This window comes from Peromyscus eremicus, chromosome 6 (assembly GCF_949786415.1).
Source record: "Peromyscus eremicus chromosome 6, PerEre_H2_v1, whole genome shotgun sequence".
Lineage (NCBI taxonomy): Eukaryota > Metazoa > Chordata > Mammalia > Rodentia > Cricetidae > Peromyscus > Peromyscus eremicus.
In genome coordinates, this window is record NC_081421.1 from 106,553,494 (window position 1) to 106,579,617 (window position 26,124).

At 42.2% G+C, this 26,124-nt stretch overlaps 1 protein-coding gene across 1 annotated transcript in view; it reads right to left on the minus strand.

The window, feature by feature from the left end:
- Nfkb1 (nuclear factor kappa B subunit 1) overlaps nt 1–26,124 on the minus strand; it is a 115,529-nt gene that overhangs the window by 62,813 nt on the left and 26,592 nt on the right. The window contains exons 4-6 of the mRNA XM_059266309.1: nt 24,046–24,124; nt 20,995–21,032; nt 18,526–18,624 (exon numbers count right to left, since the gene is read on the minus strand). Of these exons, the coding sequence (XP_059122292.1) occupies nt 18,526–18,624; nt 20,995–21,032; nt 24,046–24,124 (216 nt within the window). The remainder of the gene's footprint in view (nt 1–18,525; nt 18,625–20,994; nt 21,033–24,045; nt 24,125–26,124) is intronic.

Consider the following 26,124-nt stretch of genomic DNA (forward strand, 5'->3'; position numbering starts at 1 on the left):
CCTGGAGTTACAGATGGTTGTGAGCTGTCATGTGAGTGCTGGGAGCTGAACCTGGGTCTTCTATAAGAGCAGCCAAGAGCTCTCAGTTGTCTCTCCAGACTTCCCTTAAAATGATTTTGATCCTAACCTAATTTGGGATAATTAGGAATATTTTTGATTCTATGATGTCCTAATTTATTTGGGATTAAATATCACTAACTTATTTTTTCTTAGAGGCATATAATCATTCTATGGGTATATATTTCTTAATTTTTTAAAGATTTTATTTTATTTTAAATCATGTATATATGTGTGACTGTGTATGAGTATATACACAGGGGTGCAGCTACCCATAGAGGCGAGAAGAGTTGTAGGATCCCTTGGATCTGGAGTTACAGACAGTGGTGAGCTGCCTAATATGGGTGTTGGGAACTGAACCTGGGGTCTCTGCAAGAGCAGTGTGTGTTCTTAACTGCTGAGACACCTCTCCAGCCCGTCTGGATTTTTCTTGTTCAGAAAACCAACTGTATCACCCCCATAGAAGTCCACTGTAGAGAAGCAATCACGCTTGAACTGATGGGCAGAAGCCAGGGCCCTCATTATGAATACAACTTAGTTTGTTCCATGGTAAATACAGCTGCATTACAAGGGACGTGAGGCCACTGGGAAGAAGGAAAGTAGGAGGAAAGTACGCTAGACAGGAGCACTTCAGCCCTGCAATTTCCTGTGGAAAGCCCCTACTAAAGAAGGAGAATTACAAGTGAGTAGACCTGGGAAATTTTGTTTTACTTCTTGGTGACACTTCGTCGGTCATGTTACGCCCCCAGACAGGAGCATGGCAAAAGAGAAATGACAGTCTGAGTATCAGACTGAGGTTAACCAAAACAGTGCGTGCTCTGCACAGCATGATGTAAACAAAAGCAGGAAGGGGGAAACACCAACATTTCTATTGATTTCTAGGATAACATCAGCAAGAGAGCGGAAAAATGGCTTCACTTTCTACCTGGTCTTTCTAGACCAAACCAAACCAAACTCTTTCAAGTTGTAACTAAATTGTCTGGCCTGTGTTAATAAACTGACACACAAGTGTAAGGAGTAGCCATGCACTTTGAGCCTTGGAGAAAATGGCCAGCAAGACACTAGCATCTATTGTTTTTTCTTTTTTCTTATCTATCAGAAGAGTGCAACTTCCCTGTACCCAAATCTTGATTAGCCCTTGTTATAAAGTTATGATTTATTAAGGAAAAGTCTTTCTAAAGGCATATAAAGAAGAGCCACAGAACCCCCAACTGTAGAGCTCACGTTTGCTTGGCTTCCTCCCTTCCTTCTCTGTAGTCTTCCAGGTCAGTTCTGAGCCACGGCAGTGACAACCATTTCACTCTGTCCTATGTCACCTGTGAGTCCCATGAAACCCATGTCTCCTGGGACGCCAACTCATTGCTCCTTATTTTGCCCTCTTGTGACGACAGGGCACATTTTATCTTCTCCCAGGACAGCTATTCCAATACTTGAGGGCCCCCAAGACTAGCCTGTACACTGTAACTATTCCCAGGCTCAGGAACCACTTCTCCTGTGAGGAAGGCTTGAGTACACCCACTTCACTGCTCTCATCTGAACCCACTCACAGGCGACTTCTACTCTCTGCCCAGCAGCTTGCACACATCTCAACAAGGTAGGCGTGAGACCATCACCTCTTGGGGCTTATGTACCATATTCCCATTAATGTCGCCTAATGAGGAGTGACTTGTCTGGCAGCTGCAGGCCTTGCAGGAGCATGCTGAGTGTATCAACTACACTGTACATGCTTGGCTGCTGATTCATTCCTCTGCCCTGTGTGTCTCTGTTCAACATCAAGGCTTAAGAATTTGGCACTCTGCTCCTGCTTTCAAGATTAATTTGTATTTAAAGTATCTGTTATCTATCACTTCTTGTCAAAAACTTGATAAGAACCTTAAAGCCATCAAGGCTAAAACATATATTGAAATGGTTAAGAACAATCCCAAGCCGGGCGGTGGTGGCGCACGCCTTTAATCCCAGCACTCGGGAGGCAGAGCCAGGCGGATCTCTGTGAGTTCGAGGCCAGCCTGGGCTACCAAGTGAGTCCCAGGAAAGGCGCAAAGCTACACAGAGAAACCCTGTCTCGAAAAACAAAAAACAAAAAAAAAAAAAAAAAAAAAGAACAATCCCTTGGGCTGATCTCTCCAGGATGACATCACCAGCTCAGAAGATTCTGTTAATCTCTGAAGGGCCAAAGCAGGCATTTCCAGTCTCTCCCCATCATCTCAGCATTCTAGAAGTCTTATAACAGAGGCAGTGAGGTAGACACAGTGTGATGTGCCTACCTCTCTGACATTCAGTGTAAAAAGCACACCACTCAGTGTGCCATTGGCACCCCATCGTTAGAGACGGGGGAATGACTACAGAGCTAGGAGTGCTTCCCACTAAGGAAGACCTCCACCCACTCCGGGCACACACACACACACACACACACACACACACACACACACACACACTGCAGAGCATCCTCCAATAATTCCCAGGAAACACTCCAATACCATCTTATACATGTCTGCTGCTTGGCTACTCCCTGTGGCCCTGGGACAGAGGAACGATGTCATGCATGTGTGTGACCTCAGAGCCAGCACCTTGCCTAGCAAGTGCACTGTATACATGTATGCACTTCATGAATGTGAGAAGGCCAAGAGGGCGCCAAATGACACGGAGCACTGTGAGTTTACTCGGTTCAGATTCCAGAATAACCATTTAGTCAAGACTTTGATAACAAAACAAACCGACGTTACAATAATTTCTAAAGGGTCCAGTTTATCTCATACAAATGAAAGGTTATGTGAGGCTGATTAATACCAACTTTTAAAAATAAAATAAAGTCAGTAGGAATAGGAGAATTCCTAAAATTCAACGTAAGGAAAATAGTCTAACCCTATAACTTCAGGAAAAATGTAACCAAAGAAAATATTATTCTGGTTGATTATTCCCTTCTGAATTTTGGTTAAAAAATGCAAAGAAAATTTCAACTCTGTTTGTTAGGTTGCTAGGGCTAATATTAGTATACTATCTCCCTGTGTGTTTGGAAACATTGTGAGACCAACCAACCGCGTAGGTATTACTGCTATGATTGGAAATGAGGGTCTGTGTTACTGGGGAAAGGAGACACAAACCTGGGCTGGGGTAAGGGAGGAGCGCCTGTGATGCTGGCTACAATCAGAGGTGTGAAATAGGCTTTGAACTGAAGACTGAAGAAAAGACCAATGATCCAGCCTAGTGAAAGTCCAGAAAATGCCACTCTGCTAAGAGGAGTCAGGGCTTCTTGGACGGATGACTCATTTCAGGACAGTGTAGGAAGAGGGAGGATGAACCTAGATCATGCCAAGAGTGTGAACAGTGGGTGGAGCCATGTCTAAAGGACATGAGAGCTGGCATGCAAGACTTCCACTGGTGGTGACTGGCACAATTCAAACAGACAATAAATAACGGCAGAAATGGTACATGGTACCCAGAATGACACAAAAATCCAAAACTGTATTTATCTGATGTGATCAGGTCCAAACATGCTCCAGATTATGAAGCTTTTTAATTTTGGAATATTTGTATAAACTTCACAGTTTGGGCATTTCTAAAAATCTGAACTCCCACCTTATTTGAGACAGGGTCTGTCTGTCTCTGTCTCTCTCTTTTTCTCTCTTCCCAACCCCTACTGCATACAAGGCTAACTGGCCCATAGGTTTTCAGGGAGTCTTCTGTGCCCACCTCCCCTCTCTCTGTAGGAGCCCTGGAATTATAGAGCCTTGCACTACTGTTGAACATCGAGCTGTAATGTGAGTTCTGGGGATGCAAACCCAGGTCTCTGTGTCTGTATGACAAGTGCTTTACCCCACTGAGCCATTTCTCCTTGGCCCTTTCAGAGCACTTTTGATTTTTGTATTTTCAAATTAGGAATGTTTAAACTATATTAAAAATATTTTTTAATGAGTGAGAAGAGAAAAATACTTTGAAAAGTGGAAAAAGATAAATGCCAACTAACAAAAAAAAAAAAGAAATAAAACAATTGGCAGAAACGGAAAACCATAAATTTGTAATCAGTTAGACATTTGATTGAGAAAAGAATCAGCCATGGATACTGAAACCATCAGGATGCAGATGGTAGCTTCTAGCAGGCTTGAGGGGCGGAGGTGGAGACAAGCATTTCCATTCTCAGCAGTCTGAGGTCCAGCCAGTAGGACAGATCACAAATGGAGCTCAAGAGGAAAAGAGTCAACAATAACTCTAAGACCTTTTGGTCTCAGAAACTGGGGGGGGGTGGGTGGGTTACCATTTCTAAGAATGGAAAACTTCAAGTAGGGAATTAAGACTTCAGCTTTGATCCTGGTAAGCCTACCAGACATCCAAATGACAAAGTCGACCGAGCAGCTGAACCTGAATCCTGGATTTCAGAGAAGTCAAGGATGGAAAAAGTAATTAGAAGATATGCGTGTGCCTGTACAGATGCCAGGAGAGGAGAGGTAAAGACAAGCTGGTTTTGGTCAAGTGTTCATCAAACCTGACCAAACACTGGGATGGTAACACTTCCTTCCCCGGCAGAGCTGAAAAACGTTTGCAACAAGATACCACAAGAGCTCAGTAAGATTAATGGGAATGACGTGTCGCCTTACATCTACTATATTTCTATTACTAATTGGGGTAATAATTGAGTACCCAAAGAATGAAAAGGAATTTTTGCAAAGTATGTACTGTAGGTCTTCCTGCATAAAACTAATAAGACATGGTTCTTGTCCTCAAGGAATAAGGCCTAGAGATGAGGAGACGAGCAGTGAGTCAGCATGACAGACACGCAGGTGTAGCGGGGCCATGAGGAAGGGACCTAAGAACTCAGCCAAGTGAGCTGGCGAACGGGAACAAACCAGGGCAGACTGTCCGAAAGGGTCATCACATTGAAAAAATCATCAAACATGGAAGAACTAAATGATCCAACACAGAGTGGAAAAAAAGCCACGTTTTAAACAAATCAGAATTCAGGGCCACAGAGAGGCTCACAGGTAAAAGCACTTTCTGTGCACACCTGGTAATTTGGGTCTGGTCCCTGGAACCCAGGTCAAAAGCCTTATTTGATGATGCACATCTACAATCCCAGCACATCTGCAGAGAGATGAGAGGCAGACACAGGAGAGTCAGCTGGAAGGAAGCTGAGGGCCAGTGAGTCTGGAGTATGTACCACAGTGGTAACCAACAGAGATTATGCAGAAGGAGAGAATTTCTCCGCAAAGCTGTCCTCTGACCTCCACATGCATGGGGTAACATTTATGAAAAGAAAACGTGATCGCTATGAATGACCATGGTCAGTGGATGGTTTCACATCCATGAGTACATAGACTGCTCAAATTGGACTGGGTGTGTGGGGGGAATTAGGAGAAACAGTGGGGAGTGAAAGAGTGAATATAATCACAATATATTATGACTTCCCCCAAAATAAAAGTATTATATTAAAAAAGGGCTGAGCATGGTAGCACATACATTTAATCTCAGCAGTTGGGAGGCAGAGGCAGGCAGACATCTGTGAGTTCAAGTCCAGCAATATCTATATAGTGAGTTCACAGCCAGCTAGGGCTACATAGGAAGACTCTATCTCAAAACAAAACAAAAAATTACACATTATATTTTTTAAATGGTATCTCTGGGCTGGAGAATGGCTCAGTGGTTAAAAACACTTGCTGCTCTTACAGCAAACCCATGTGGCTGCTCAAACCAACTGTAACTCCAGTTTCAGGGTCCCAACACCCTCTTTCTGGCCTCGATGGGCCCTGGATGCATATGAGGCACATATATACATACATGTAGGCAAAAACACTCAGACACATAAAATAAAAATAAGTAAATCTTTTTAAAAAAAGCTATCTCAATGACAAAACATTCCAAAGCAACAAAGACCTCAGGATAAGGCAGAAATGACTGTCAATCATTATTACTAAGCTTGGCCGCTGACAGAAGGCAGACTGGGACATTAGAAAAGGCAGCATGTCCCAAACAGCTAGGAGGAGCAGCCTGTGAGTAGCAGAAAGCAACTCAGCCTTGACAGAGTGAACTGATATGAAAATCCACATCAGAACACTTCCCTGGGCCAGATACCGCTCTTTATAGCGCTAATTCATTTCATATTCCCAACAACATTCTGAGGTATGGAGTGATTCTGATGCTAGTTTTACAGGGGCATGGAGAAGGTGGCTCAAGGTTACACAGTTACTAAGGGGACAGGGCTGCATTTGCATCTGGCTTTGCTGCGTATTCATGCAATCTCACTTTTTGAGAGGTCTTGGGGGGGTACTGCAGATTGTTTAAGATTCATTAAGTGGAAAAAAAAGTAAGCAATGGATGTTTTATAGATCAGTAGAGTACATGTGCATCCATAAGCTTTTACTTATGTTTACATGCATTTGGATGTGCAAGTATAAATGTGCTGACCGGCATAAAGATAACATGGTGAGCCTGTAAATGCATGGGATGTTTGGGAGTGCACTCAAGAAGTTCATAACAGCCTTCTCTCCAGGGAAGAAAGGAATCTTGAACAGAAGGGGAATTTGCTCTTCACTTATATGTCTTTGTGTTTCTTGAAATTTTATTAATGCAAGTGATATCTGTAGATAAATAAATAATTTTTTGGTTTATTTCTAAACAAAAGTTTCACACTAGGAGTGACATGGAGCAGCCGTTCTCAAAGGAAGAACCACCCAGATTACACAGCTTTAGGAATTAAAGAGTTTAGACATTTTAGGCTGATCATAAGAGGGAAGAATTAATTGACACTTGTGACTTCGGGTCCTCTGCATTTGACTAGTATACAGAGCTCTGCTTGGTGAGCCACCCACTCAATTCATTCCACGTTGGTTGTCAGTGGCTAACGTCACTTTCAGAATCAGGGCAGAGGGTGGGAATGGCTGTCGCTGGACTGCTACCTTTAGGGGCAGGTGGTGGAACTACCCAGCAACAGAGGCCTAGGAACAGCCCAGAGGGGACTGCAAGCACTGATGTCAGCTTTTGGAAAACTCACGCTGCTCACAGTGAGCCGAGCTGCCGACGGCCTTGAGAGGACAGCTGAGAGGCAGAAAAGCCAGATGGAAGCTTTTCTACAGGTTTGGTAGAATTTGGTGCTTACTACTTCTTCCCTTAGAATTTTGAGTTTTTAAAATAAATAAATGTCCATTTTGCTTAAACCTTTTTAGCTTTTGTTTTTAAATTCTTATTTTGCAATTGGAAGATTCAAATGGGCTTAGAAACTGAGGCAGAAAAGCCGATTTCAACCTGGAAAAGGTTGGTGCTACGCCTAAGTGTCTAGCCAGGACTGGGATGTGGCTGTCCTGGCTGCTAGTCATGTTGGGTTGGAGAAGCAGAAGAGAAGTAGGCTGGTGGAGAGCGAGCAGGAATGGCAGGTGGAGACCCGGTGGACACGTGTGCAGCCAGTGTCTCCTTTAGCTCCACCGTGGGAGGACTAGGGCTCCCTCAGATCATTCTCTCAGCTTCTGCACACTGACGGACCACTTGTTCACAGTACAAGTAACCGCTGACTACCTTCTATGCCTGGATATCTTCCAGGTGCTGTTAATACAGTACACGCAAACTTCTGCTCTTGTGGAAATAACAAGCATCTTCGTGGCTTTTTATTCAGTCTACACACATGCCTCAAACGAGCTTTTCATGCTACAGATGTGCCAGGGACAATGCTAGGCTGCTTTTAAAAACAGATTCGTTCTTCATTAACCACACACAATTCCTGCAAAGTAGTTGTCTCTGTTTTCAACTCGTAAACAAAGCAAAGTTTGAAGAGCTTTGGCAGCTTGCTGAAGATGGCACCACCTGCAAGCGGCACAATCGGGAAGGAGATCTGGGCTTTGCTTTCCAACACAGTGTCCCTCCCACTAACCCACGGCTCTCTAACTCTCACAAGACCAACTCTCCACAATAGCACATACCGGCTCACTCATATCCTGCAAATCTTTGGCAACTGTGTTGTGCAACATATGGGTACAGAACCTATTTCCTATGGGAAAAAAATTATCACCTTCTCTTGATCTCACTATTGTTCATGGGGTTAATATCTAAGATGTGACTTCGTAAATTATCATTTTTAATGAAATCTTGAAGTAGTATGTTGGAAATGGGTTGAGTAGTTCACAGAGTTGATAGTTAAATTCACAAATTTATTTTATTTTGTATTTTTTTGCAAGCCAGTTGACTTCACATTAGTACCTTGGAATTTCCTGTGGGAAGGAAACTGGCAGATGTTACAGTTAAGAGCACTACATCTAAGAGACTGCTGTCAAACATTCACTACCATACCCTCCATCTACTCAATAAAGAAATACCTTAGGAATTTCTCTTTCTAGAATACAATATTTAAAACACCAGTGCACTGGCAAATCCCTCAGACCTGAAAGATTTTCTACCACTACCTAACTATATAACAACGTTGCACATGGATGCGCATAAGTTGCTTTCTGAGTGCTGCATGGAATGATATGGCCTTAACCACATACTCTCAGGAACACTGCTTAACCAGTGGGCATGGTGCTCACAGTGAGTGAGTAGAAGAGCGCTTCCCAGAAGTCATACCCGCTCAGAAGCTCAGAAGATGACGTCATCTACATATAGTCTTTCTATAGACACAACTAGTCAGAAGAGGTCCTATTACACAATGTGGCAGTCCCTAACCACACTGGCTGGTGTCTTTATAAGAGAAAGGAGGGGGAGATTCAGCTACAAAGTCAGGAAGAACAGCCATGTGAAGAGAGAAGCAGAAATCAGAGACGGGGCTGCAAGCTGGGACATGCTGAGGACTGCCAGCAACCACCCGGAGCTTGAAACAGGCAAGGATTGATTCTTCCCTGAAGCCTCCGGAGGGAGCACGACCCACTGGCAACTTCACTGTCGACTCTGGAGTCTCCAGAACCTTTGGAGAATAAACTTCTGTTGTTGAAAATGACCCAGGTTACAGTTATTTGTAATGGCAGCCCTAGGAAATGAATATAATACTGTGCACATTAGATGCATAGGGCCTGCCAGGAGGCAGTGAAGGGACCTAACCAAACTAAAAATTCTTTCTGCCTCTTGTTTTCTATGAGCTTCCTACAACATCATGTGTTACCTCTAAATACAAGCTTTTGGTATAGTATTCAATTTCATGAAATTTTAAACAAAAAACAGAAGGAATTATGTTTTAGTGCTGGCTGTGTACCAGGCATAGAACAACTGAATTTACCTACATATTCTATGAATTTGGTTCTCTATGCCAGTTTCACAGGTGAAGAAGTTGAGGCTTAGCCACGCTTCATCACACCACTAATAAATGTAAATCTAGGAAGCGACATTACACCCAGTGCTGGAGGTGACTTCACAGCTGCTGCTTAAAACCCTGACTATGCTGTCCACAAGCCGAGGACTGCATGCCAGCCTGGGACCCATACACGGAGAAGCACACATGTACAGCCATGTTAACTCCTCCCAGGACTTCAGACAGACACCTGCTGCTCTTCACCCTCCGGCTCACCCTTTCTTCCGGTCTCCATGTCTCTCTGTTCCACTCTGAGGAACCTCATTATCCACTTTGCCATCTGACGATTATTTTTCTGATGTCTAGACCATTTCAATGATATATGATTTGAAAAACTTGTACTTGGCCTTAATTCTTCCTGGCCTGTTTTCAATCCCCAAATCTTCTCTAGTACAAGCAAACTTATTTTGTACTTAATGTATCAAACAACTGATAACTCGGGTATCTAAAGATTCTGGAAATTTATTCCTGCTTTTCACTGGTGTGCTGACGATAATACTGACTTGCTTGCGTATGTGTTTCATTTGTGGTCAGGAGTTCATATGTGAAAAGATTATATTTTGTTTCTTCCTGCCAGGAATGGAGGGTATCCCTGGACCTGGACTCACTCTATTCATTTCTAGACCTGGCGTTTCTAGAGTCTGCAGGGTATATAAACTTGAGCTCTGTGTTTGTAAGAGCCAGGCCTGATTCTCTGGAGAGATATCACATCTTTTGACTCCTCAGGGTCCAGACTGGAACCTGCCGTTTCACTATGGCTCTGAAGGTCACCCACTAACAGACACTGCAGCCCTGCAAGAGTCCTGACTTTGGGCTGGAGAGATGGCTCGGAGGTTAAGAGCACTGGTTGCTCTTCCAGAGGTCCTGAGGTCAATTCCCAGCAACCACATGGTGGCTCGCAACCATCTATAGTGAGATCTGGTGCCCTCTTCTGGCCTGCAGGCATACATGCAGACAGAACACTACATACAGAATAAATAAATAAATCTTAAAAAAAAAAAAAAAAAAAAAAAAGAGTCCTGACTTCAGTGGAGGACTCAGTTTCAGGACCTCAGACAGGAAAGACCCAAACCTTACCTTTTACTTCTGTGAGACAGCTAGAAACCACGCCCCTGAATTACTCAGGTCAGCAATTAGGTCTAGGACAGGATGACCCCAGTATGCATGAAAAGCTACTGTGCTTTCGAAATTCCCCCATTGTTTTAATGGCATTTGAGTACTCTCTGTCTGTCTGTCTGTGTATGTGCCTGTGTGTGCTTTAAAAACAGTATACAAAGGCATATGTTTCATTATGACATATTCATACATACATCTTGTTGATCTTTCTCCCCGACCTCTTCCTCCTTCCTACTTTTTTAGAAGTTTATTTACACATTATAGAAAAGGTTTGCTGTGTCTTTGGCACAGGGGCTATATTTTCTATAGTAGACACATTTCTCAGTGTTTTACACTGAAGGATCACCTGCTCCACAGACAAGGCTTTGACACTGAACAAAGCCACCACTTGAAATAAGTTTAGAGGAAAGTTTTCTGTGGAGTAAAGCTTGGGAACCATTCTGGCTTGTCTCCCATGGGGCTTGTGAGGAGATCAGTTTATGTAGTTCTGTGTCTTTATGTCTCTTGCCTGCAGCTAAAACATACTGTAGCTGCTAAGTGAGTCTGACTCACAGTGTTTTCCTTTCAGTCCAAAGTCCAGCTACTCTAGTAGGAGCCCGGGCTCAAGCAATTTAGTTTAATTCACGAGTAAACAAAACTAAAGTGTACACACTTGCTCCAGTCTCGGCTGCACACAGGCTAATATCTGAACTATTAGAAAGGAATACTTCAGATTATTTGTCGTTTTTAAAATTACATTTATTTATTTAGTGTTGGCTTTGGGGGGCAGTGCATGCTATACATGTGGAGATCTGAGGACAACTCTCAGAGTCCATTTTTTTCCTTCACCACATGGATCGGAAGATCAAACTCATGTTGTTAGTCTCAGTGGCACATGCCTTTACCTGCTGAGCCATCTCACAGGTCTTGCAAGCCTACTGTCTTAATACTAGATCCTCGGCAGTTTTTTAGGTCACGCAGATTCTCAATTATCATTTAAAAATACAATGATATAATATTCTATTCCTTGATGACACTTGACTTCTTTTCAACCCTGCTAGCACATATTATCATTATAAAATAATAGACATCCTCAGGAAATGACCACAGAAACCTGGTCCACTAGATGACATGCTGTGTTTCATATATGTGAAGTGGGCCCTAAACATCACTGTAGTTGGACATTTTTGAATAATTCTTTTTTTTTTTTTTTTTTTTTTTTTTTGATTTTCGAGACAGGGTTTCTCTGTGTAGCTTTGCGCCTCTCCTGGAACTCACTTGGTAGCCCAGGCTGGCCTCGAACTCACAGAGATCCGCCTGGCTCTGCCTCCCGAGTGCTGGGATTAAAGGCGTGCGCCACCACCGCCCGGCTTGAATAATTCTTATGCACACCTATGATTCAGAACTACAGATCTAAGTAGAGAGAAGTACTTAGTATCATAATTAATAATATTCCATGTGCTTGAGAGTGTGGGTTCTAGCCATCTGTGTGGTAGATTCAAATTATATCTGAGTGATTTCTGAGCTCTTAATAATGAACCATTGAAAATTCCCATTGTTTTATAATGAATCATTTACTTGCATAATGTATACAGAAGTACTATCTTCAGTAATTGTTACTGAGAAATAGACAGTAACAAAACATTTACACCTGAGGAAATGATAGTTTTTATCAAGTTCGTACAACAGCTAGTTAGGCTGATGGCAGCACTAGCTTGGTGACGTATTTAATAAGAGACTTCTTATTTAAAAAGCATGGGATCTCACATCACACTGCTTACACTAGAACCCTGGGCCTCACTCCTGAAAGGCAGTGGGACTCGGGCAGAGTGGCTCAGCTTTTCCTGCACTTCCACTTCCTCATGGACAAAAGGAGGATCAGAGAAGCTGCTTCTGTGCAGTGTTGTGATGACCGCAGGAGAAGGGTAAATGAGCATCCTTACGTCCCTCTGTTCCGCACACCGAGGCCAAAGGTGTCAGTGAAACTCTGCATGTATCCTCCATCCCACCTCCCTTAGACCTCAAGAAAGTGAACACCATTTGGAAGACTCTGACCTGGAGTCCACTTAGGAGGAAGGAGGGGGACTGTGGGAAAGCCAGCAGCAGCACCCCTGTACCTGCCAAAGACTGAGAAGTCCCTGACTATGGAGAAGGTGCTTGGAGACAATTGAGGACCATATGTGGCTTCCTGATTGAATGGTGGATGCATTAATCCTCTTCAAACAGAGACCACTTCGATCAGAGATGACCATACAAACAACCATCCTAAGAACACGTGTACATGCAGAAAAACATGGGAGGGGTAGAGGAAGGCCAGGAGAGGCAGGCCACCATGCCAGGCCTAGAAATTCAGACAACCTGCAAATCCGATAAGCCTGATTCTCCTAATTCTCAGGATTAATTTTCACTGCTCTGATTTATGTCAAAAGTTTCCTTCAATGTGTAGCTTTCTCCAACTTCTAATGGTAACACTGATTTAAAGGGCTATTTTTAAAATCTCCTAAGTCAGTATTTTATTCTGGGAGCCAAATGCAAAACTTCTAGGCTACTTAGAAGAAAGACTATGTAGATGGTTATACAGAGAACGTCACCTGTCTGTAGCTTAGGGCCTGCCACAGTGCTGAGTGAATATTAGTGAAATAATTTTCTTTTCTTTTTTGGTTTTAACCACGACTGGCTTCATATTTAATCAGTATCAAAGAGAGGTGGGAGTGGGGGGAGAGGGGAGGGAGGAGGGGGCAGGAAGACAGGGAGAGAGACAGATAGACAGACGGAGACAGATGACTAACTGAGACTTCCCCTTTTCTGGCTGTTGGCACTAAATCTCACATCTTTTCCATTGACTGGAAAACTGAAGGGCAACTACCTTAAATTACGTGTTGAGAAACACGAAGTGCTTCAATTTACCAAAAATGGGTAAAAATGTAAATATAAAGTTTAGAAATGAAAAAAGAAAGAAGGAAAATATTCAAGGCAACTGCACACCTGCAATTCCTCAATACCCTGGAGGCAGAGGTAGGGTGGTGAGTTCAAGGCCAGCCTACACTACATGATGAGACCCTATCCAAAAAAGAAAAAGAAAAATTGTAGAGACCAGTTTAATGAGCTGCTGTCAAAAAGCCAATACCCTTCAGCATTATTTTTATACATGTTCAAGATTTTAAAAATCCACATGAATATACATAAAATTCTATGTGTAAACTAACAAGTCCCAACCCTTTCTGAAACCATGAAAGGATCCATGGATCTTGAGTTATAAAGCCCTTGTTTCAATAAGCTTGTGTGTGTATGTGTGTGCATCTGTGTGCATGTGTGTTACAAAGCACAGGGTGTGCATCTGTAGAAAATGTGGCTATTTTCTTTTATCTGAGCAGAGCAAACATCTTAGCAGTGTCAAAGGACATCCTAATAAATGCTACGAACAGGTTCTGTTCTATGAACAGGTTCTGAATGCACGCCCAATCGGTTATGGTGTTCTTTCCCCCTGGCATGTTAGGTAACTGTATCAGGCTAAATTATTCAAAATTAGTATTCCAACTAGATCTTTAGGATGGCAAGCCTCCGGATTCAGACATGTCCGTGCAAAGAAAAGAGAGCTTATGCAAAGATATTTGATATCCTCAAGCACACAGCAGATCAGCCAGGCTTTATTAACTTTGACAGAAAGTTAACATTAAGGATTTTTAAGTGAGAGGTACTTAAGAGTGCAGACTTTACAGCAGGTGGGAGGAAGGGGCCAGGAGCTGTTAACCGGAACATTCCAGTATACCCTTTCAGTGCACATACAACCCCAGAAGGCGGGCAGCGAAGCAGTGGCCTGCAAAGCTGATCGCAACAGTCACACTGGCACCACTGTGTTCCAAGCTCCTGGAGTTTGACGATCACAAATAAATCGTATTTTAGAAATGAAAGATACTGATGTCCATGTGCAATCTGCACAGGGTGCCAGTGCAGAAGGACTCAAAGAGACTGCCGATGGGCTGCAGAAGCATTCCTAAAGCACATGCAGCTTCTCTTGGCCTCGCTCCACCTGCTTCAGGAAGGCACTTTGATTTAAAATTTTTCTGCACCACTTTCGGGAAAAGGATGGCAGCGACCCTTCCCTGGCACTCCTTGCTGAGTCAAGAACAGGCAGCGACAGGCTGGGTCCAGAAGAGGCTCTCCGCTGTCTCCCTGATGAAATCAGAACCCAGCAAACACCCAAGGGAGAGCTTTAGGACAGACAATGGATTACTCAGTTTTTAAACAGCGGAAAGCTTCCTTAAATTCTGCGTATTTTGTTTCCCGAGGTTTCCCCTTGAATATGACTTTTTTGCTTTAAGGGTCGGCATGAATTCTGTAATGTGATTGAAGACATTTTTATTCAGACAGTAAAAGGGAACAGACAGTATCAAAGCGATCATGGCTTAATCTTCAGGCAGATCAGTTTTAACCCTGTTTTGGTTTGAAAAGGAGGAGCCATCATATATAATAAAAACTTTGGGTTAAAGCTAGTAAAAAGTAATTCTCTTAAAAGTGATTTTAGTTATGAATGCATGCTTATGTGGTAAAATATAAAAACATCTCAGAGAAAGGCCATTCAGAACAGCGGACGGTAAGAGGGCAAAGTGGTGTGGGGCGCTTCTACCATAACTATGGTGAGGTTCACAGAGAGAGGGAGACAGAGACCCAGAGAAAGACACAGACAAACAGCAAATAGGGAAAATATTACTATCCTTTAAATTGACATTTTGGTATATGGTATTTGCCATATAGAATTTTAAATTTTGTAGGCTTGAAATATTTTGTAATGTGAAATAATTAGTTTTTAAAAAAGAATATTCACCAATCCAGCGCTACCAAAGGCAGCGGAAAGAATGCTTCAGTCTGAAGAGAACGTTAACTACACCCATGAGGACACAGGAATAAGTAATCCCAGAGCAGTTAATCAAGAGGGAAATAGAAAGAATGTACAGCAAGATTAGAGAGCTAAGCAGCTTCTTTCCTCTCAGATCCGTGAAAGGAACATGCATCGCCACACGGTACAGTGGCCCGAGTTCCAGAAGAGGAAGTACCGCAGAGAGAGGGTACCTAGGCAGAGCTTTCGTCCCAGTTATCTGCCATAGTTCTAAGCATGGGAGTACTTCTCATGGGAAATGCTGGGCTTGGGGAGACTCCTTGAGTTGGTGTGAAAGTCACCTTGGGCCTTTGATTTGAACAGTCAACAAGAAGACTCCCAAAGAAGACAGAAGTTCACACGCTCCGCAAAGTACAGCTTGATTTCTGTAGACCCCAGTCACGACCAGTTCCCAAAGCTTCCAACATTCCTTAAACCCGTACTGCCGTCTTCCCATCACATCAACCACTAGCCTTCCACGGACAGCAGGGTGGGGTGCCTGAAGAGGCAGGGCAGGGAAACAGGGCCCGAGTTCAGAGACAGAGGATATTGATGAGGGTGAAGAAGAAGCCGAGCCCGACCATCTTTCCTGTAAGTCTGAACAAATGTACTTGCTACAGGTCACAGGCCGTGCTCGTGCAAGGCTACAGAAGTGTTACTTCTCTCAGTAAGTGCATGCGCCCACCTCTGGGGATGGACTGTGGGGTGGACGTGAGGTAATTTCATGACACCACCTGGAAGCAGCATTCTACAGATGCTCCCATTTTTCATGCACAGTGGACCACAAAGTTCTAGTGCCGTTGAAGGAAAGAGTTCATGAACAGACCACAACTTATACTGTTTGTACAGGGCCCACACAGAAAAACCCTATTTTTCTCCTAACATTAGATCTTTAGTTCATCATTTAGTGTTAGCGTTGACAAGTGATTCTCAGTTACCTGCCACAGATACAGACACATAAGTGCACATGGTATTTATATACGACACACAGAAAGGTGGGAAGTTCTAGATCTGACAACTCCTGATGCCCTCTGCCCATTTCTTCTTTGCAGTCCAGAATTTTCATCCTCCCTGCCCTAATTTACTACAGCCCTCCAGGTCTTGTCCTAAGCTCCTGCCCCCGCCCAAGCAGCAGCACACACTCTACATGGCAGGGCCAGCAAGCTGCAGGAGAGAGAGGCCCCTGCCCTAACTCTGAGCCCCAGTTCCTCAGTGCTAATAAATATTATAAAAGGTAATAGATGATAAATCATTGATGTTGAAGAAATCATTTGTTTTCTTTGCTGGTGTTCTGTTCTGCATTCCTCAGCTAGGTTAAAAAGGACTTGAAGCCACTGACTGTCCTGATGGATAATTTTAAGTGTGCAGTCAACTACAGTGGGAAAATGTAGAAAGCATTTTCCCTGCCCAGTGTCTGCACATGACAGACTGGCAAGTGTGCTGGACTGATGGAAGACCTACCCTCAGTGTGGACAGATGTATCCAGTGAGGTAGAAGCCCTGCTAGAACGAAAAGCCAGAGAGAATCCTCTCCTCTCCTCCTCTTCCTTCTCCTTCCTCTGTCCCAGGAGAAAGTGGGGCACTCCTCAGTTTTGCCCCCTGTGCCCCCAGGGCATCAGAACTTCAGGCTCTCCTGCATTGCCGCTCCCAGATTCTTGGGCCACTGGTCCTAGACTGAGAGTCCCATCAGTCACCTGGTGCTCAGGCTTCTGTGCTTGGAACATTGCCAGCATCCTTGGATACACATTACAGATAGTCCACAGTAGGACTTCTTGTCTTTCATAATTAGGACAGTCAATTCCACCTCTCATCTGTCTATCCACCTTCCTATTGATCCATCATCTATCCACTCATCTCCATTCCACTGGTTCTATTTCTCTGAAAAACACTGTCTAATATAACTGTGGCCTTCTGCAAATGAAAAACATTGCACTTCTATGTCCAATTACCTTTTCTAAGAAAAATACGTTTCATTCCCCAACTGGAGCTAAGAGTCTTAAAATGAAACTGTGACTCATAGAATCCAGGCCAGGAGCTGAGTTTCACTGGAAAGATAAAGGATGCCATGGCTCTTTTGTTTGAGACAGAGGGAGAGGAACTAGGAAGGCCTGGGCCTGGAAGGGGGTATGAAAAGGAGGAATAAACTACAAGGCTGGTAAAACCAAAGGTAAACCCCCAGTGTCAGAATACTGAGTTCACAGAACAAGCTGGCAGGAAGACAGAGATCGAAGGATGGTAACTTCTACTGCTGGTAACTGTTAGTCTAAGTTTGAATTACTGAGCAAACAAAAACTTTAAATGACTAAATTGCAATTTTTCATTGTTTCCCTGAAAAATCATTATCAGTCTCTGAAAACATGGCACTGAATTAGGAAAATAAAAAACTCAGAACTAGAGAATGATATTATCAATTAAATCACCAATGTCAGAAGCTAAAGACAGTGAAATTGTACCCAATCTCATGCCCGTTCCATACTACAGAATTCATTCTGAGTGGCTGCACAGGGTCCCTGTCAGGCTCTCTATGGAGTACCTAAGTATATTTCCTCATTTAAATCTAAAACATTTTATGAAGTACATACTAGCAGTATCTGTGTATTTATACGTTTGGACAGTTGGATAAGTCTCTTCGAAGCCCATTCAGCTCATCACTTTGGGACTAAATTTATGACCTTAAATAATATACTCTATAGACTACATAGTCTGTCAACTGTTCTGTCATGAAATCTTTATAAACCCAGTATTTGGAATTTGTCTCAAAGACATTTTTTTTTTTTTTTTTTTTTTTTTTTTTTTTTTTTTTTGCTTGGCTTTCTTAGGGACAGGGGTCTCACATAGCCCAGACTGACCTCAAACTTGCTATCTAGCTGAGACTGGCCTTGAATGCCTGGTACTCCAGCCCCTACCCTCCAAAGCCCTAGGACTACTGGTATGTACCACGACACCTGGCTCAAAGTTTTACTAAAACATCAGAGAATATACAATTTAAATCTTCAAGATTTTATAAGACAGCTTTAAGATCAATGGAGAGGTATTAAGTTTTTCTTAGTTGGCATTGGAACCATTTCAATTAAATGGAGATGTTAATGGTGTTTGAAAATTTGTCATTTCCATGAGATGAATTTCTATTCAAAAATCCTAATAACCATGTAAACACTTCTGCTGAGGACAAAGGAGTATCCTATTCATTCATATTCATTTAAAACAGTTCCCTGGCTAGTGGTAGACTTCAAACTTACTTTGACCTGAGGGTAGGATTTCTTGTTCTTCTCACTAGAGGCACCAGGGAGTCCGCCATGTGATGGGCCTTCACATACGTAGCGGAATCGAAATCCCCTCTGCAGAGGTGAACACAAGCAGTAATTATTAAAACAACAATGACAATGTTACACACAAGTTTCTAAACACATATAACTATGGAAGACAATTATGGAGACAAGAAGTACTTTCCAGAAGTTATTATGTCAATGATGCTGGCTGGTGTCTGCATCTTCAGCACCTCACTGGCTCCTCTGCTGAGGAGGAATGACGAGAAGTTCAGGGCTTTGGACACAATGCCACAGCTTGTCTCAGCTGCAGCCTTCTCATCTCAGATTGCTGCTGCCAAGCTCTCCACTTCACCTTTAGTCAGAAATAGTTACGCTAATTATTTGAAGGTGTTCCTTTATCTGCTCTGATTGGAGCTGAACTGGGGCAGGCCACAGGCGTGTCTTTTCAAATAAAGTGCATCAGTGTTACGGACATGGTCCGTGTGCTACACTACTCTAAACTTGACAGTCTTCTCAGCACTTGGAATCCAGTTTGCACAATACTTGAAATCAATGAATCCAAAACTAGACAGCAGCATGTGTAAGAGCTAGCTCCTGGATGTTACAAATGGCTAACCATAAAGATGGAGACCTACTTAACTGAGAAAATCTAAACACACCTCCAGTTTAAAACTCTATTAGGTGGCACATATCCTTAACCCCAGCACTTGGGAGACAGAGGCATGTAGATGGAGCTCTGTGAGTTTGAGGCCAGCCAAGCTACATAGTAAGACCCTGCCTCAAAAACAAAACAAGACACAGCACAACATGATTAGACAGTTAACACTGAGAACTATGCAATGAAACTAAATAGTCTAAATATTACTAATCTATGCTTTGATTCATTTCCATTAGACCTAGAAAAAAATCTGTGTCCAAAAGACCCCCAAGAAAAAGAACATTTCTAACTCAAAAAATCAACACAGCAGTTAGTTCCTTATCTTTAATCACAACATTCCTTTATGGCATTGGAAAAATATGTACACGTACACTTTCATACCTTATGGAGAGTGATGCCTAATGCTGTAATCAATGTGATTTAATGGTGATTCAAACCATTAAACTTAACTAGGTATTATTCCTGGTTGCATAAGAGTATCTAAAGTTCTATACAACGTGGCATTTATTCTAAAGATGGAACTTTATATTGCTCTTTAGGATGGTAAGATGACTCTGAGTTGGGTGTGGTGACTCACACCTGTGATCTTAGCAGCTGGGAGGTGGAGGCAGGGGAATTGCCACCAGTTTGAAGTCAGCAAGGACTACAGAGATTGTTGTCTCAAAAAAAAGTCAATTTTTGAAATCAAATAAAAAAACTAAAAAATAAGATGTCTTAAATACATAATCTTGATGAATTTCTAATGCTAACATTTTGAAATTAAATGTTTGCTATCTACCCCTATTCATCTCAGGAACTCCATTTACTTAAAACGAGTCATTAACCTCAGAGAGGCCACATCCATGCAGTCAAAAGTCTGACTGAGATACAACCTCCTTACTTCCACTAAAGCTAGATATAAAAAACAGAGTGGTAAACAGAGACAATGTTTTACTCACATTTTATATATTCACACATAGTGAATTAAATTTTGAATTCTGGAACCATATTAACCGTTCAAATAAATCACAAATACCTATGACTTTGGGGTTCATGATAACAAACTGCACATTGAAAGTCTTATCATAGTGCTAAGCTTAAAAAAATAAGGTTCTGGGGTGGCTAGACTGATCAGCAGGTAAGGTGCCTGCCACCGAGCCTGGTGTGAGTTTGATCTCCAGGACCCACATAGCAGGAGGGTACCAACTCCCAAAAGTTGGGGTCTGACCTGCATTGACATGCTTATACACACACACACACACACACACACACACACACACACACACACACGGTCCTCTTCTTGCTCCAGAGAAGCTGGGACTAAAGTCAGTGGTCACTGGCATGTGTGGTGGGGATTCTATGGTCCATTCTAATCATCCCTGAATGCTTTCAGTGCCTCGGGCTCCACATTCCACATACAGAAAAGGCCGGAGTTTCTAAAGGCCTGAGAAGTATCCTGTGGGCATGGACATGACCAATAGGGAGTAGATATGAACCTCTACATGAATATTTCCTTATGAGTGAAAATCACCAGTGCTTTCCCTAGAAGTGGCTGATAAGCTATGCCAAAAGAGATGCAGAATACAAAAGATCTATAATTCACTGAAGTTTCAAGGCCTTTTGAAGAATGCCTAAGGAAAATGTAAAGTAGACACAGGAAGGTATTACATAACATGGCAGGCTGTTGATCATCCTGATAAACCACCTCTGGTATCAGATTAGCTACCATTATTCAATGCCTGAGCCTTAGTATTAGGTGTAGAGCTCTGACATTAACAAACGCCCCACCCCTTCATCCTTACCTGTTTTGGTTGCTCTAATATTTGAAGGTATGGGCCATCTGTTAAAAACAAACACAACAAAGGAAAACCAGAAAAAACTGTGAGACTTCTAGAATCTAGTATGAAATACAAAGCAAGTCAAAAGCTGAAATTATGTTTCAAATCAATTTTATTGATTCTACAAAGATGTGTTCTCTTTTGAAATATTAAATATATCCTTATTTTTAAAAATATTTACTCTATTTTTTTGTATCTGAGTGTTTTGCTTGGTGCCCAAGGAAGCCAGAAGGATGTCTGATGTCCTGGAACTGGAGTTACAGGTGGTTGTTAGCTGCCATGTGGTGCTGGGAACCAAGCTTGGGTCCCCAGGAAGAGCAACGAACATTATAAACTGCTGACCAATTGCTCCAGCCCCAAAGTTCAGTGCATTTTAACAGTAGTTTATAGTTTAAGTGAATAACAATAAATAAATGGCACAACTTCTGAGAACATAAACATAAATGTTACGATGAGAAATTCCCTGAGGACCTCAGCTGGCTGTTTTGTCATAGTATGATAACCCATAGCTGTGCAGCACGCAAACATAGTGGATGTTTTGTATCTGTTTGAATGAAAATGAAGACCTTTGAAGCTAAAGATATTCTAGAAGAATGCTTCTGTGCTCATTTGAAAATTCACCCTCTCAGCTAAAGCTTAAGCCTTATTTGCATAAATAAATTTGAGAAGAGATAAAAGTTGAAGTTGTAATTTTAAATAAACTATAACTTCAAAGAGAATATAGTTTATCTTCTCAATATTATGATGAATCAGAAACACTAAAGACTAAAATTGTACAAAGGCAGTTAGGAAATGACCAAATTTGAAGCAAAACAAGCCAGGCAAATGGGCGGTGGGTACCACTGGTCAGCGCGGTGAAGTAGCAAACTACATTCTTCTGTCTGAGGACACACATCCCTTGACATTTTTAACTTTTAGAAAAGTAACTGTAATTTCAAATTTAAGAAAGAAAACGGCTAGAATTTAACTTTTTCTAAGGAAATAAAACTGATTAGAAAAAGATTTCATGCTATGAATGCCATACAGCTTGTATGACAATATTACAAACATACATTTCCTCTAGACATCCTAAAGATCTACCAAGAAGCCAGACCAGGAAGAAAGCAGTATTTGGACAGGATGTTGCTGAGATGTGGAGGTGTAGGGAGCCCCCTCACATTAGGCTTCACGTCCCTTCCTTCTTACTTGTGGGATTATTTCTAGGAGCTGCCTTACATATGTGAAGTTCCATGTGGAGTGGGCATTATTACCCTTAAGAGCACACTCAAAGCCAAGTAGAACATTAGATTGGATATACACACGATTGTTTTAAGGCTAACTTTCTATTGGCCACATTTCTGGGCCAGAGAAATGATCTCCTGTTGTACAGAGAATATTAAATCACAGAAAAATAACACAGACCCAGCGGCTACCCCTTGCTTCAGAGTTTCCAACACATAGTTGGAAAGACTAATAGTTTGAGATTTTAAGAATCAGAGAAGATTGAAAAAAATCCACACGAAAATTATAAGCAAATATTGGCTTAGACAAACTTCCTGTTCCTTTAAAATCTCAACAAAATGACCTGTCCATCTTGGACTATAAAAACTGGACAACACACTGAATCAGAGAGGAGGAAACGGCAGTAAAAACAAAGGGTTGGTAACACTAGAAAATAATGTATTTTTAGGTATAACTATAAAGAATTTTCTAACACTATGGAAAAGAGAGTTTCCACAACACAATATGAACACTGACTATTTCCTGAGATGATTCTTTGGATAATTTTATTTCTAAGTCTATAAACCTAAGGAAGAGGAAAAACACATTTGAAAAATCATCTGCCTCAGGATACTGTTTAGTATTCATGAAGCATTTTATAGACACGTGTGTTTTTCCTGAGGGTAAAACCAAGTCCTTAACATTTTCAATAAAACAGTAATACCAAAGCAAACACTTCGGATCTCAGAGTTTAGAAGTTCGCAGGAAACAGAGATGCCTCTGCTGCATTTACTGTTCACAGGAAGCTGACCTAGCATGTACACTGGACAGCTCATGATCTCACATAAAAGACGGTGACTTAGGGGTAAAGGCAGACAGGCCTCTGTGCTGTAACTTCTCCTATGCTGGTGAGGGTGTGACATTAACTCTCCTTCCTCCCGTGTGTGTCTGAAGAGGGAAAAGTAGAAAACTTTCTGATTTGAACAATGAAAGGCAAATGCTGGTGCAACCATAGTATTCTAAACGAGAAGGATAAAACATCACATACAATCTCCATTGACTAACACACTGCTAGGGAAGATGGGTTAACTCTAGCAGGTGACGTGAGTGTGCAAACAAAGTAGTGAAAAGAGCCATCACACCAAGGTTATACACAAGCCAATCAATAAAGAGTTGAAGTGTGTGTGCTATTGCACGTATGACATTAAACAGTGTGTGGATCCGTTTATTGACAGTCATGTTAGGAGGATTAGGACTGGAAGCTTTATCGGATGGATCGGAATAGGGAGGTGACTTCTGTGCTGTTTATCCAGTGTCTAGCATCCTGGCTGATCACGACAATGGTCCCCGGGTACGGAACTGAGGAGTTGAGACAAGGCAAAGAGGAGCACAAGAGGGTAACAAAACGTGGAGAAAAGGAAAGTCCTCATACCATCGGAGTATTCTAGTAGATGCCAGAAACCACATTCACTAAAACAATGTGTGAGTGAGCTGAAACATTTTTGTGAAATACATTTCCAGAAAGCATACTGAAAGGTTGGTTTTAAAACATAAATCACCACTTCCTTCCTATGAACATCACTGAATTTGAAAAGAGACCATTGTGGCTGGAGAGATGGTTCAGTGGTTGAGAGCATTTTGTGGCTCTTCCAGAGGACCTGGGTTTGGTCCTGAGCACCCACAGGGTGACAGGCTTCCTTATAGTATTTTCACATATACTTAGTTAGGGTTGATCCACATCTCCCTGATCCCTGACCCCAAATGCTATTTTTAAGGGAAAGCAAAACAACAGGAAAAAGGGCCTGTTTATCTTACCCGTTGACATTGGCATTTCTGGTTGATATAATTCTGTATTAAACATTGGATGAGGCAAAGCAGGATTCAAATGAAACATCTGTAAAGAAGAAAATACAAATATTTTAATTCCTCTTCTAACTTACATGAAGCCAAAAAACTAATTACAAGAATGAAAACTAGAAATGAAAGTCTATATGAAATCAGGATTTTAAGGTGACTTTCTGAGACCCAGTTAGGCTGTGGCATGTGGAACTTATGTCTATAACAAAGGAATTCAAGAAGAGTAAGAGCTATGGGTCCCCAAAGGCAAGGACCTGTGGATCCCACTAGCTAGTGCCTCTTCAGAGCCAAGTGAGCTTCAGGCTCGGTGGACACTTCAGCAGCATCTGTTGAATGAGTGATCTGAATCTTGCACCCTCTGAGGAATGAGAGTATATAACCCCAGATGGTGGGGAGCCATTCGGTGGATGAAGTGCTTGCCGCACGCACGAGCCTGAGGACCTGAGGTCAGAGCCCAAGATCCTATGTGAAAAGCAGCCTATGGCCGTGTTTGTCTGCAATACAAGCTCTGGGAGATGGAGAGGATCGGGTTTGCTGGGTGGGGTATCCTGCTGAATCCACGAGCTCTAGGTTAAGTGAGAAATCTTCTCCCCACAGATAAGATGGCTAGTGATTGGGAGAGACACTCAGCATTGACCTTCAGTCACCAAACACATGTGAATGCACACTCACAGGAACTCATGTGTGCATACAGACAGACATATACACACATGCATGTAATCTTAGATCTCTGTGTTTTGATGATAAATAGATTCCTTCTTGGGCGTGGAAGAGTTACAGACCGTAGCTACACAACTTACAAAGTAACTGACAATACAAGTGAGCCAGGAGTTCATGTTCCCCTCCCCCACCTCTACTTCTCTACTACAACCTGGAATTGAGTAGAGGGTGGTACACTGCACAATGGCTCCAAAGATGTCTACATGCTTTATACAAAGAACCTAGGCTCTATACAGCAAAAGACGTATTGCATGTGACATTGATGTAAGACTACTAAATGACGGGATTATCCCGGACTATCCAGGTGTGCTACTTAGGAGAGTTAGAAATCAAAGAGAAGCATGACTACGGAGGCAGGAGTCTGGAGTGATGGGAGGACTCATCTGGAAATAACAGCTGCTAAGATGTAGCCCTGGCAGTACCTTGACTTGGGAATTCTTACTCCAACCTACAGGAGAAGATATTTGTCTTGTTTCAAGTCATAAGATTGTGGTAACTTGTTACAGGAACAACACACAACTAACAAAACTGAAAGAGTGGACATGTAACAGGTTTTGATAGAATTAACCTCTATCTTGATAAGTTACTATTCATAACTATTCCAAAAGGAACTAGTTCATTTAGAAATTCACATTCCTATTCATGAGCTTATGGTCTTTCTCACTCTCAAAAGTCACTTGTTGAAATGTAACACAGAAAACAAATTATTTATTTCACTTGTTCTGCTCAGCTTGCAAGCTGTAAGTATTTTTTGGCTTCATTAGTAAATCACTGGATATTCCTGGGTACCTCAAATCCTAATATGTCCAGTTAAGAGTAAGAAAAGTAATGCTTAAATTATTTTGTTACATTCATTTGTGTGTGTGTTTGGGTGGGGGTTGTCAAACTCAGGTTTTCAGAAAGCACTTCATTCTCTGAAAAATATCACTGGCTCCTAAAATGTGATGTTTTAATGAAAATCACTTCAAATCTAGTTTTGAGGGATGCAAATTCTCAATGAAGGAGCAAAAAGTGGGCTACAATGCAATGCTTAGCAAAGCTCTCCTGTGCCATTCACTGTTTGCCGGCAAAGAAATACAGAATGGGAAACTACATCCTGCAAAAATAAGTTCCAGGCCACAAAGGGTGTCCACTATCTCTGTGCAGAAAGGATGACCTCAAAAAGAAATCCTCTGCTGTATTCATGGAAGTGTCCACAATGACGGACCGAGGGAAATGTCCGATAAGACAGAGGCTGTATTGCATGCATCCTCGGGTGCTTCTTTGGTGAGGAGTGGAGAAAGAACTCCAGTGTACGCTAACACACTGAGGGCACTT